Source organism: Bubalus bubalis, chromosome 19, assembly GCF_019923935.1.
Source record: "Bubalus bubalis isolate 160015118507 breed Murrah chromosome 19, NDDB_SH_1, whole genome shotgun sequence".
NCBI lineage: Eukaryota > Metazoa > Chordata > Mammalia > Artiodactyla > Bovidae > Bubalus > Bubalus bubalis.
This window is the reverse complement of record NC_059175.1, coordinates 32814814-32829463: the sequence shown is the minus strand read 5'-3', so window position 1 is coordinate 32829463 and position 14650 is coordinate 32814814. Positions and strand designations below refer to the sequence as shown.

General features: G+C 41.8%; 1 protein-coding gene and 1 long non-coding RNA gene across 2 annotated transcripts in view; both read right to left on the bottom strand.

Moving 5' to 3' along the window:
- The window catches only part of LOC123330513, a 33181-nt gene extending 25055 nt beyond the window's left edge, over nt 1–8126 (bottom strand). Inside the window, exon 1 of the long non-coding RNA XR_006546475.1 lies at nt 5324–8126. This is a non-coding gene — a long non-coding RNA (uncharacterized LOC123330513). The remainder of the gene's footprint in view (nt 1–5323) is intronic.
- PLCXD3 (phosphatidylinositol specific phospholipase C X domain containing 3) overlaps nt 1–8795 on the bottom strand; it is a 201781-nt gene extending 192986 nt beyond the window's left edge. Inside the window, exon 1 of the mRNA XM_006076396.4 lies at nt 8157–8795. Within this exon, the coding sequence (XP_006076458.1) occupies nt 8157–8259 (103 nt within the window). The 5' untranslated portion in view covers nt 8260–8795. The remainder of the gene's footprint in view (nt 1–8156) is intronic.
- Nucleotides 8796–14650: the final 5855 nt, after the last annotated feature.

Genomic DNA, 14650 nt, shown 5'->3' with positions numbered 1-14650 from the left:
GTTTAACCATCTCCTCCTGCCTGTCTTCCTGACCCATTTTCCTCTCTTAACAGAGCATAATAAAAGCATATGATACTGTAGAAAGTGTCTGGTTGCCGGATATCATCTGAACCAGGGTAAATTTCTCTCTCACATTTTCTTGCCTTTTAGAGTATATGATTTACATATTTTCCCGGTCCTCAATCTTCTGAGACTGATCCTAACCCTTGAGAGACAGGTAATAGAATCTATAAGCTTCTTGAGGATAATAAATTACATGATTGTACCTAGAAGTTCCTTGAGTGTCCATGGGCAATAGTAATGGATAAGTCTCATTGGTGGTAACATTAATAGGTGAAATATCCATATTAACGGAGCTGATCCCTTTAACCAACGATAATTAAAATGCATGCCCATGTGTGTATGAGACTTAACCTTCTCTTGAAGGTTCAGAGTGCATCGATTACTTATTTATGTGCTTTAAAGCAATGGAGGTGTTAGTAATTACTTTAGGTCTATCAGATGATTTGGCTCTATTTACACTGTCCCAGGCTGCTCACTGGGGACAGTATGGATCCAGCTGTGTTGTTACCCTGGATCTGCCTAGAGGAATGATTAATTAGGTAGCCCCAGAGGCCTACTTACAGGATCTATTCAGAAGGTTCTCAGAAAAGAAGTTATCTTAACAGAAAGTTGATACACCTATGGGCATGCACACACACATACATGCATATGTATATGTGCATGCTGCTAAGTCACTTCAGTCGTGTCCGACTCTGTGCGACCCCATAGACGGCAGCCCACCAGGCTCCCCCGTCCCTGGGATTCTCCAGGCAAGAACACTGGAGTGGGTTGCCATTTCCTTCTCCTATGCATGTAAGTGGAAAGTGAAACTGAAGTCGCTCAGTCGTGTCCGACTCTTAGCGACCCCATGGACTGCAGCCTACTACGCTCCTCCATCCATGGGATTTTCCAGGCAAGAGTACTGGAGTGGGGTGCCATTGCCTTCTCCATATGTGCATGCAGAGAGCGAATTAACACTGAAAGTGATGCAGAGTACAGAATAAAATGTATCCTACATATTGTCCTCTGCCTGGCTCTCATAAACTCATTCCTAAGTCCTAGGGCAAGGTGGCAGCACCAAAAGAATCAACGTAAATCAAAGAACTCTTTTGCTGGCATCCATTCAAAGCAAAAGGACTGATAGGATCCTGCAGTGTTGGCACTCACGGTTTCAGTGCTGATGGCAGACAGAGTCAGCCGTAGGACTGGCACCCACACGTTCCACAGCAGGGGACCCAGCTCTGGGAGCCTTTGACCACAGTGCAATCCTATCCAAGGCCCTTTTTACACATTAACATCCTCAACGTTGGGCCTTTGCAGACACAGCACAGGCTCTGGCGGGACTGCCAACAGCAGTGGAGTTCTGAGTATAAAACTACAGAAGTACAGTTCCTCTACATGTCAGAGCAGCAGAAATGACAACTCCCCATAACCTCCCCAAAACAGGAAAGAAGGAAAATTGCAGTGTGTGATAGCCCACGAAACTGGTTTATAAAAACACATTTAAGAATTTGTCCAGAGATTTCTAGAACTATTCAGAAGTCCATGAAGGAGGTACTTGGAAGGGATCAAAACTGACAACTAACATGACTCTGATTTTACTTTGGAACTTTTAGAATTTAGGGAACATTACCTTTTATGTAAGGATAACTATATCCTTATTTATTAGTCTTTCCTCAAAAACATTGCCTATTTTTATAGCCAATATATGTCACTCAACAGCTTTACTCTTCCTCTTTGTAACTTACTCATTCTATTTTGATTAGGCAGGGTTAGAATTACACAGGAGAAAATAAACTCTACATAAGGATATGAGAAATCTTCATAGGAGTAAAGTGTGTGAGCTGTAACATATAAATGTATCTATTTTAGCAAGCTGAAGTTTCTTTTTTAAAATTTAACTCTTTCAGAGCCTGGATTACGCTAAATAATTAAAATCAAGTGAGTTACAACCACAGTTATGCATGTTTTAAATCCACGTAAATCATGATTTAAATAAATGAGGTATGGTTTACAAAGACTGATCATTTTCTTCCTATTAAAAAACAATTCACCATTTACCTTTGTGCTTGATGGCTGTCTGGTGCTGATTATTACTACAGTTTGCATTTATGATGCCACTATTACTTCCAAGGGGCTTGAAATTTGTGTTGTGTTGTGCTTAGTCTCTCAGTCATGTCCAACTCTTTGCGACCCCATGGACTGTAGCCCACCAGGCTCCTCTGTCCAAGGGATTCTCCAGGCAAGAATACTGGAGTGGGTTGCTATGCCTTCCTCCAGGAGATCTTCCCAACCCAGGGATCAAACCCAGGTCTCCCACTTGGCAGGCAGCCACCACGGAAGCTTATAGATAAGGTGAACAAACCTGTGGCCTATAAATACAACAAAAGTAGCAGGTCCTATGACACAACAAAAATGATACCAAATGGACAAAGAACCAATACAGAGTGTCTCCTAAATTGTCATTAGTGACCACTAGCATTGCCAGATGGGCTGAATTTAAGTGCTGTTGATGGCTGGTATCAAAGAGCATCAGGACTTTAAGGAAATGGGGAGGAAGGTTTTACATTTATCACAGTGACCCAATTTGAACACTTAAATAGCAATTAAATCATTTTTATTGTTCAAGGTGCATGATGAACTGTAATGTCAGTTATCAGAAATGTTCCCAACCTGGGCCATTAGCCTTGAGTCAGATATGGGGCTCTGGCTCTAAGCCTAAATGTAAATTTGAACATTCATAGACTTCATGATCCATTAGAAAGAGCTCAATCAAAGAAGCATATTTAAATTTGGTTCTGCCACTTACATAAAGGTTTCCCTTAGAGATACCGCAAGCAGTGTTTCTCAAACTTTAAATGTGTATGCAGTCACCTGGGGATCTTGTTAACATACAGCTTGGGATTAAATCAGTCTGAGGGCTGGGGTCTGAGATGCTGTATTTCTACCAAGCACCCATGTTCGCTGATGCTGCTGGTCCCTGGATCAACTTTGAGTAGCAAGGCCTGAGGAGATTATTGATAGAACATGTGAAAAGCATGTGTGTTCATGAGAAAACACTTTGTAAACTCTAAAATGTCACACGTATCACTTTATATTAATTAGTAATAGGTGATGATTCAGTTCAATTCAACAAGAAGAGCCCCAATAGGATAAATTAAGCAGTGCATTTGAGTTAGTTCTAATAAGGTGGATGAACCTAGAGCCTATTATACAGAGTGAAGCAAGTCAGAAAAACAAACATATATTAACACATATATATGGAATCTAGAAAGATGGTACAGATGAACCTTTTTCCAGGGCATCAGTGGAGATGTAAACATAGAGAACAGACTGTTGACACAATGGAAGAAGGAGAAGGAAGGATGAATTGAAAGAGCAACACTGAAACATATACATTACCACGTGTAAAATTTATAGCCAGTGGGAATTTGCTGTATGATACAGGGAGCTCAAACCTGATACTCTGTGACAATATAGGAGAGGTGAGATGGGATGGAAGGTGGGAGGGAGGTTCAAGAAGAGGAGGACATATGTAAACCTATGCCTGATTCATGCTGATGTGTGGCAGAAGCTAACACAATATTGTAAAGCAATTATGCTCCAATTAAAAATTTTCAAAAGTGTAAATATTATTTTCCAGATATTTAAGTTTTTTCTTTTTAGCAAAACCAAAAACAAAACTGGGAATTGAACAAGCAGCACAAGAAAGCTAGTCATTTTAAACAATTTTTTTGCTTTTTGATTGCTTTGAATAAGATTAATTTCCATATCACTATAAGGACTAAAATGATGGGGGAAAATGCCCTGCTTCCTAAAAGAAACTTGTACAATTAGACCCAGTTCCAGATTTGCCCTGACAATCTTATCCCGTCCTAATCAAAACAGAAATAGTAAATGACAAGGAAAAGGAAAATAGTTGGCTCCAGGAACAACAAGAAGAGATCACTGTGAGGAAAGAAATTAAAAACTAATAAAAGCCAACACAGGATCACAGAAGTCAGAGCTATTTTAAACACATCTTGTTTCCCTAAGTAACATTGCCCTTTTTCATTGGTGTTAGCATTTCCTGGAAGCGTGTACAAAATCTGCAAGAGCATTGATTTCTGAAGCATTTCTGTGTTCCTTATCTAAAGTCTAGTCAACAATTGCTGTTCAAGTTTTGGTTTGAAAACTGGCAAGGAGAGACCAAAGGAAGGCAGATGACTTTCAGATTGGTAGGTAAGTTTCATAATCAGGGATCTTACATAGGAAGTTTGTTTGGAAGCAGCTGCAAGATAAGTGGATCTCTGTGCCTATTTAAAAGTTTATACAGAGGCCTTAACAAGGTTCAGCCACATACACTGTCCAGATGGTCTCAATAACACATTGCTCTCTCAAGGCTGCTTCCTTGAAAATGGCTCCCACTGTGGAAACGATGGGCCAAAAGCGCATTTCAAGGACAGGGGAGAAGGTAGGCAAACTGACTGCCCAGGTCCTGCTCACAGGCCAACTGGTGGTCAACTCAGTAAGCAACGCTGAGACCAAGGAAACATACACTCCTTCTGAGGCTCTAGTCCCATAACACTAGCCAGTCTTTCAGTATTACATGGTCAACTTACTGTATTATGTGAAGAAGACTTTCATCACATATAAGCAAATGCATAACAGACCCTTCCCATGAAAATAAAAACCCTTCCTGATTTTTTAGATTTCAGACAGAATGACTCCTTGTCATAGATCCAGATCAGCAACAACTTACCCAGATTAAGCAACAGCTTGCTTGCTCCCATGATGGATCTTTTTACAATGGTTCTGGCAGCACCGTGATTACAAAAGTTAAAACTCGGCTTTGAAGATACCAGAAATTTATCAGACTCACCTTCACCTGAACTTGACACTTTGTCTCCCAGCTTCCATCCCTGTTTACCCTCTCTAACTTGTTTATGGTAAGAGTATGCATCATTCATAATCCAAAATGCCAGAATACTGTTACAGAAGCATGTATGAATGAAAACTCAGCTTGGTGTCATCAGAGATAGGAAGAAAAGACAAATGAGACTGAAATCTGAGTAACTGTCAGGGCGTTCTGACAGTACCATTCCTCTGAAAAATAAAATCAAAGTAAAATTACTAATATCGATTACTAACTGAATTCTTTAGGCCAGTCAATACCAAATCATGATGCCATTTAAATGCAAAACAGACACAGAAATTCGGTTATGAAAGTATTCAATGTGCAGACATCTTGAGAAACAGTTTAAAGATGCCAGAACTGCACACCTGGGGGAATATCACACACCTGCAGACGGTTCTTTGCACTAGCTCTGGGTAATGCAGGTCAGCTGACTCAAGAGGATGGCTTCATAATTAGACAGCTCTTCACCCTCCAGTTGCTCCACCTAAGAAAACCTGAAGCTTAGAGGATGACTGAGCAGCCCTTCCCTTCTACAGAAATCCTTGTGTGGTACATCAGAAGTGGTTTTAAATGGTGGAGATAATTACTTAATTCAAGCTGTAGCAACTGGCCAAGTAAACATGTAGCAGCCAGGAAGCTATTAGCATGATTTTAAGGCAATTATTCCATTAGCGTTAATAGTCTCCAATTAGTCTTCCCTGACTATAGAAGTTTGAACATCTTTTTTTTTCCTCCAAAAATTCTCACAGTTTGAGTAATACAGTAAGGTACCAAACCCATTTTTAAACCTGTATTTACATGTGTAGATCTGCCAAACCTACATTACAAAATCATGGGGGAACTGAGGGATGGAGATGGGCGAAATAAGGTTTTTATCTCAGAATTATTGTGGATGAGAATAGAAAGCTTTGCAGGGGATCCACTTTGAATATAAAACTAAGAGGAGTTAGGCAAGCAGTGGAAATTCCCACTATGTTGAGTGCTATTATCATTGTGTCTCTACTGTAGAACTATCAGAATATCGAAGCCTCTGAACACAGGTTTCCACCTTGTCCTGTGGAAAGAAAAGAAAATTCCTCTCACTCCTGCCAATGCCTTATTTCCTTGTCCTTTCAGCCTGATTAGTACTTGTTGCTGCTGAATCACCCAGATCCAAACCGCAAAGCATTTCCCTCCAAAATTCCTAGATACTTTTTCTAAGGACTATATTTAAAGATCATATCACTGAACTGATAGCAGGTCATTTCCCTTCACTGAAATGCAACTTTCATATCTGTGAAATGGAGTTAATACTTATCAGCATCACTTGCTTCACAAGGTTTGGGGAAGGATTCTGTTATCTGGGTTATATGTTAGGGCTTTGAAAAGTGAAGTATTATAAAAATGTATGTTAGATTCAGACATGATATCATGCCATCCCTCAGAACTTGCAATGTGAGCTTGAGCTTTTAACCTCCCTGTGTCTCTGGAGAGTCACCTGTCAGGAAGCTGGCATCAGACTCCTTGCCCTTCTTACCTTTTAGGCCTCCATAAATGCTCAGGTGAGACCATGTGAAAGTACCCGTCTAAAGACCAAATAAAAAGGAAGAAAAGGGGATAGCAATGCCTGTGGAAGTGAGAGTGGAATTTGGCCAACAAAGTTCTGTAGTTTCTACTGTCTCCTTCAAAAGAGCAATCCCTAGGCTCACCCGGGAGGAGGGTAAATGCAGAGCGGAGAAGCTGGCTTGTTCTCTTCCTTAGAGACACCTGGGCTCTTGGGAAATTCCCTCCTGAAGAAGGGCAAGAGGGGACAAACTCTTCCCTTCCAGGGCTGGCACTCAGAGCCTGTGTCTGTCATAATCGCCAAATATCCATTTGACTAAAGACTATTGATTTCAGTTACTGATCAATTCCAGTGCTACTGGTTAGAGATTTTCAAGAAAACCCATCTTCCCCTTAAAAAAAAAAAAGAAAAAACAATTTTTAAAGCATGATTTCCCCCAGTGGCTGAGAGAGGGCGCCGGATGGGTAAGAGCTAGAGAAGGTAGACCAGAAGGTTGAACTTGATAACCAGGCATAGCTCAAGGTAAGGGATGAACTACCTGTCGGTATTTTGCCCTCTAGCCGAATCCTGGAAGGGTCAGGAGGGTCAGGGAGATAATCTGCACTCTCAGCCCAAGCGAAAAGTCAACGAAGTGTAGCTATGAACCCAGCTGTCACCGTGGTATACCGTCCTGAAACCACCCTGCCCCTGCACATCCGAACTAGGGTCTGCTGCGCTCCCGCCCCCCAGAAACCTGACCAGTCCTCTGGTCCAAGTCGCGCGCTTCATGTTGAAGCGTCTGACCCCTCCAGTCTCTTCCTCGCTTTGCCGAGGCTCTGGACACCAGCGCAATCACCTTTTTCCTAAGATTTGCCGGTGAAGCCCACCCCTCCGCCGCAGTTCACGCAGGTTCCCCTGCCCGGCTTCTGTCCCGAGCAACAAATGCACGGTCCACGAGGGTTTGTTTTCCTGACCCGCGCGCTGGACGCTGCTCACTGCCCTTGGACCAGAGTCCAGATGGTGACCACCCGGCCAGGCCCTCTAGGTCCACGCAGATCAGGAAACGGCTCCCTACATTCCTCTCCCCCCTTCAGCTCCAGGTCAAGGGCACCGATCAAGCCGCCGGCGGTCCCTGAACTTTCATCACTCTTCGGGAAGCGCTTTGTCTCTTTAAAGGAGACTAGGGACGAATATTAATGACTCGGGTAGCTTCTAACCGAGAAATCCACCAAATTCTCTTGATTCCGTGACAGAGATGGAGTCGGAGGTCCACGGGCTAGAGCCGAGCCCTTAGGACAGCGGCTCGCGCTCGCCGACCACCATCATCCCACAGCCCCAGAAATCGTCCCCAGACCCGTTTCCGGGGGAAAACTGTGGAGGCGGGGCGCTGGGGTACGAGGGGCCATCGTAGAGCCAAGCCTTTCCCCTGCCCCAGCCCTCTCAACACAACCTGCTTCAAAAACCCATGGAAAAGCAGTCACCTTGACTCCCCGCGCCACGATCCCCAGAGGTCTGGGAAAGCGCTGGGAGGCCGGAGGCGCCCGGGCACGCGCTCGCCTGGCCCGAGACCCACCCGTGGATACGAGTTTGCCTCCAATGGGCATCTTGGCAAGTTACCACTTAGTGGCAGATAAAGCAGGGCGGGGCAGGTGGAGCGGACGCCGAGCGCCCCGGCGGCAGCCTCTGAGCGCCTACCTGGGATGGCTAAATTGGTGAGGGGTATGCTGTGGATGCTCTCCGGCAGAGTTGCCATCCAGTCGGCGAATTTCAGCTCGTTCTTCCCTTGAGACGAGGCCATCGTGCGGTCGGTGTGCCGCGCGCTGGTCCTCACACTCCTCGGGTAGGCTGGCAGGCTGGCAGGCTGCTGCCGCTAATCCAGTGTTTGCTCCCAGCCCGGCTAGAGTTTACACTCCGCTGTGCGCCACACCCACAGGATGGCGCAGACACATGCTAATTTTAATAATTATTCAAAACACCCCATGCTCCCTTAGTGCCTCCTCCAGACTCCGCTGGAGCTTTTGTTCCTGACGTCCGCGCTCAGCTTTCTCCTCTCTCCGCTCCCTCCCCGACTCCCTCCTCCCGTCTTATCCCTCCTATGCGTCTCTGTCTTTTCTCGCCATTTCTACAGCATTCCTTGGCTTCGTATTATTTATTATGTTTTTTTTTTTTAAACTTGGTTCACACAGCTGTTTTGCCCATGATCTTGTTCGGCCCTTTAATGTGACTTCCTGGTCTTGCTTATGTTTGAAAGACAATCTTCTGGTTGAAGCTAAAATCCTAGAAGACTTTGGGATGCTATCACCTCCCCCGAGCAGACTCTCATACTTGCTTTCAGGACTTTCCATTCTTACTGAAGAGCTTTTCCTTTCGTAAGCTACAACAGGTTATTTCTTTCCTCAGCCGGGGCCGAGAGCCTTGCTGACAACAAAATGGTGGTCTTTCTTCACCACTTTGCTTAATTTTTGGAGTAGTTGACAAGTGTGCTGTCAGAAAAGATCAGTTAAGTTCTAGGTGGTACCTATTCAATCCCTGGCATCCTGTTCCAGTCATTTCAAGGTAAAGAAGCACTTCACCCCCATTTCCCTGAATATGAGAAATGCGTGCTATATCTATGGAGAAAACTGTTTATGTCCTCTCTCTGTCATTTTTGTGACACTGAGGATAAGACTAAAGCCTGATGTTAGAAGAAAATCACCACATTTCCCAGTGACATGTTGTAATTATTGCCTACTGGCAATACTACTGCGTTTGGTGGAATTTATTTGGCACCATTCAAAATGATCTATGTGATTGTCTGAATTTTCATTCCTTGGCAGATTAGAGAGAGGCACCTCTCTCAAGAGAAATCACTTGTCGAGCCTCCAAAGAAGTGTCTTGGTCCACCTGCTCTCAGATGTGAAACAGGAGAGAAATCAAATCTTACAAATGTGATGAATCCAGGGGTGGCCTGGGTAGGTATGATAAGCAATAGACTGAAAATGTGCGGGGTCTTAGCAGCCCAGTAAATGTAGATGTAATACAGATGTCTCTGTTCTTTGATCCAGTGATGCAAAGTCCTTTTCTTAAAGTACATGCTGTTAAGTTGGGAAAATGAAAACCCAGGTAGGAGAAAGAGCTATAAAACATGGGAATAAACAGTTTCAGTAAACTAGATAGCATTAAAAAGAAAAAAAAATCAGATTTTCTATTCTGCCTTAGAATCAATTCACAGTTGAAAAAGGATATGATAGGGATATCTTTAAGAATGAGAAAGATATATTGGGATTTTTTTCTTCCAAAGTAAATCTTAATGTTCCTGTTAGCGCAGTAGAACTCACATATCCTTTTGATTAGTGTAAGAATTCAGCTCACTGTGGAACTCCTGGTCAAGAGACCTACAAACATCACCCTTCGGGTTAATGCTGGTGCTCCGTAGGCATCATGCCAGACAAGGAGGTGAGCTCAGATCTGGGAATCAGCTGCTCTGAGTCATTTAGGCAAGTCCCCTGGTTTCTGTCAGCCTTGCTTGTCTCCATCATAAACTGATGACAGTAACTCAGAGATTTGCAGTGAAGCTTCCAGAAAAGAGTACCTATGAAAGAGCTTTGTTATCAGCAAAGCATCATGTAAAATGTGTGATCTATGTTTATTAAAGTTTCCCTGGTGGCACAGATGGTGAAGAATCTGTCTGCAATGCAGGAGACCCAGATTTGATCTCTGGGTCGTGAAGATTCCCTGGTGAAGGGAATGGCAACCCACTCCAGTATTCTTGAGAAACCCATGGACAAAGAAACCTGGCATTAAAAAAAACAAAACAAAACAAAACAAAACATGAAACCACCTTAAATGTTGAGAAAAGTTGCCTCTCTCAAGAATGGTAAAATAGATAGCTGGTGAGAAGTTGCTATATAACACAGGAAGTCCAGCCTGGGGCTCTGAGATGACGCAGAGGGGTGGGGTGGGGGAGGGGAGGGAGGTGATATATGTAAAATTATGGCTGATTTGCATTGTTGTATGGCAGAAACTAACACAACACTGTAAAGCAATTTTCCTCCAATTAAAAAATAAATTTATAAAAGGTACACTTTATCTTTTGTAAAGCAAATAAGCAATCCCTCCTCTATTTTATCTGCTTCAAACTTCAGATTTTTTCTAATGTATTGGTTTTCCATGAAACTTCACATTTCACTGCATGCAATCCACTAGAAAAAACAGTGATGTAAGTGGATAGCTTATGAATTTCTTTCCCAGACTTACAGTCAGTATTTTAGGCAATTTTATGACCCAGTTTCCCCATCTCTCTGTTATACCTCTGTCATTATTTACTAAATGATATTAGGAATATCATATAATTTCTCTGTTCTCTAGTTTGCCTACTGTATTAGTCAGGGTTTCCAAGAGACACAGAAATATGGATATAAATGTAGATACAGATGTATAGCTCAGATGGTAAAGAATCTGCCTGCAATGCAGGAGACCCAGGTTCAATCCCTGGGTCAGGAAGATCCCCTGGGAAGGGAGTGGCAACCCACTCCAGTATTCTTGCCTGGAGAATTCCATGGACAGGGGAGCCTGGAGGTCTACAGTCCATGGGGTCACAAAGAGTTGGCCTTAACTGGCCGACTAACATAAGGATGTATAGAAAGATTTATTTTAAGCACTTGACTCATATAATTGTGAGAGCTGGAAAATCTGAAAGGCAGGTCAGCAGGCTGGGAGCCCAGGTAGAATTTCTGTGTTTCAGCCTTGAAACAAAAGTCTTTGGGAAACCTGTCTGCTCTTACTACCTTCAACTGATTAGATGAGGCCCACCCACATTATAAAAAGTAAGTTCCTTTTTTCAAAGTCAAATAATTGCACATGCAAATAATTCCATCCACAAATACCTTTGCAGCAACATCTAGACTAGTGTTTGACAAAACTAGTGAGGGTCATAGCCTAGCCAAGTTGACACATGAAATTAACCATCACACCCGGTGACAAACTAAACTAGAAATTGTACTGATCTTCTCTTTTGTCTCTATTATTCCACCATTCTACTTCTTTTATGATTATTTCTCGTGCATATAGTTGCTGGTAATAGCAAAAGGAAGAACGAAAATGTTTAGTTTGTTTTTTTTTTTTAAACTCTATCCAGAGTATTCAAGGTATGGATCAACATTTTTACCATTACAACAGAGATGAAAAAATGCTGATCATTTTTAATTGTGGTGTTGAGAGTAGCCAACCTTAAGCATTTTTAAGCATAAATGGAAAGAGGAGAATGACATTGCTGTGGTTTCTTGACCCTATTAAAACTTATTTATGTAATCCTCAGCTGTCCATCAAAACCACACTATGCAGTTTATAAACATGCTACTCATTTGGAACATTTTATTTTTATTTCATATCCTCCTCTACCCTTAAAAATACATAGCTCTTACTATGTATTTATTTCATTAGTTCATATTTCTCAGTTGTTGGAGATATATAGTTTTATGTTGAATTATGTTCCTCAAAACAAGAATTCTTATAGATCAGAAAATTTTAGAACACTTTTCAGATGAATAATGTTTAAAAAGAGGGGCTCTGTTTGAAACAACTCAGTCAAATCATTAAAAAACATGGTGTTCAGAAATATGTATTTATAGTTACAGTTAAAGAAAACACATACAAAAGGGGAATAAAGAATCTTTGTAAAAACTACTAATAATCAATGCTTCTTGATCATTCTCTACATCATGAAATACCCAGATATTTCAGCAGAACTTAGCTGTATTTAAAGTATATAAAAATACTTTTTACACTTAAATTCAAAATAGAAAAAAGAGTGATAACTTTTGCTTCATTTTAACCCTTTAGAGTTTTCAGTTGTACCCCATTCTCTTCCCCTATATCTACATCTTGTATGCCAGTCCAAAATAAGCTGATTAATGCTCACTAAATACTATCTGGTATTTGGGATCTGAAAGCCTGGATTCAAATTCAGGTTTCCCTATTTACTTACTATGTGTTTATGTTTCCTTAATTGAGCATGGATAATGATTATTCCCTCCTGGAGGCGGGAAATGGAAGGTGTTATGAAACTTAAATTAAGTGAAGAATCTAAAGTGTATTGAACAGAATGGAAGCTCCATAAAATATAGTTTATGCTTCTTGCAACCACCATGCCCTAGCTCATGCTATTAACTCCACATGGAATACACTTCCATGTTTTCACCTGAAAAAATCCTTTCCATTCTAATTCATCTTCGGAAATCCTGTCATTACTTGTAAGTAGAAGTAACTTCTCCTTTTCCTGCACACCCATTACAGTTTGTTTATAGCGATCTTGGAGTGTGGTTCTAATTCCCTAGCTCACCTTCAAGCATTATGTGGAGAGAATAGTGATATTTGATACCCTGTGATGCCTCTCACAGCGCCTAAGACACAATAAGGACTCATTATAATCATTCACTTACTTATTTCATAAATATTTATTGAGTGTCTATTAAGTGCTCTGTCTTAGAGAGAGAAGACAGAACTCACTGAGTTTATGTTCCAGGCAGAAAGGGGCAAATGATAGCTTAATGACTGAATAAATAAATAACTTGTCTGGATCTCTGGCCTCAATGTCAAAAGCCCTCCTCTAGCATCCGTTTTTCTGTACTTCACAATGTAGCAAACAACTTATGACTTAGTTGATTTTTGTTTTGAACAAGTGGAATTTATTAAAGTTGCCTAGAGGAAGAACACAAGAGAGCAGGAAAAGGAAATGGCAGAGTGTCTCAATAATAAGATGCTAGAAAGGACTTAATAAAAGATTCAGGATCTAATTGAGAGATCTAGGGGTAAGGTCTAAGGAAGCAGGAATTTCTTATAAATTGGATGCTGTCAAAATGCCGGGACAATTTTATGATGGAGGATCTCATTAAATCTTTTCTTTTTCATTTTTATTTTTACTGAGAGGATAATTACAATATTGTGTTGGTTTCTGCCATACATCAATATGAATCGGCCATAGATATACATAAGTCCCCTCCCTCTTGAACCCCTCTCCAGCCTCCTTCCCCATCCTACTCCTCTAGGTTGTCACAGAGCACCAAATTTGGGTTCTCTGCATCATACAGAAAACTTCCAAAGGCTATCTATTTTACATACAGTAATGTATATGTTTCAGTGCTATTCTCCCAAAACATCCCACCCTCTCCTTCCCCCACTGTGTCAAAAAGTCTGCTCTTTATGTTTGCATGCCCTTTGTTGCCTTTCAAATAGGATCATCAGTACTATCTTTCTAGATTCCATATATATATATATGTGTGTGTGTGTTAATATACAATTTTTTTTCTCTTTCTGATTTACTTCACTCTGTATAATAGGCCCTACATTCATCCCCCTCATTAGAATTGACTCAAATGCATTCCTTTTTATAGTTGAATAATGTGCAACCCACTCCAATACTCTTGCCTGGAAAATCCCTTGGACGGAGGAGCCTGGTAGGCTGCAGTCCATGGGGTCACTAAGAGTCGGACACAGCTGAGAGACTTCACTTACACTTTTCACTTTCATGCATTGGAGAAGGAAATGGCAACCCACTCCAGTGTTCTTGCCTGGAGAATCCCAGGGATGGGGGAGCCTAGTGGGCTGCCGTCTATGGGGTCACACAGAGTTGGACACGACTGAAGCAACTTAGCAGCAGCAGCAGCAGCAACATTCCATTATATATATATACCACAACTAACTTATCCATTCATCTGTCAATGGACATCTAGGTTGCTTCCATGTTCTAACTATTATAAACAGTGCTGCAATGAACATTGGGGTACATGTGTCTTTTTCAATTATGGTTTCCTCAGGGTATATGCCCAGTAGTGGGATTGCTGAGTTATATGATAGTTCTATTCCTAGTTTTTTTTTTAAAGGAATCTCCATACTGTTCTCCATGGTGGTTGTATCAATTTTCATTCCCATAAATAGTGCAAAAAGGTTTCTTTTTCTCCACACACTCTCCAGCATTTACTACATGTAGGCATTTTGATGATGGCCAATTCAGACAGGTGTGAGATGATAGCTCATCCTAGTTTTGATTTGCATTTCTCTGGATTGGGGGCAAAAGGAGAAGGGGACGACAGAGGATGAGATGGCTGGATGGCATCACTGACTCGATGGACATGAGTCTGAGTGAACTCCAGGAGTTGGTGATGGACAGGGAGGCCTGGCATCCTGTGATTCATGGGGTCACAAAGAGTCGG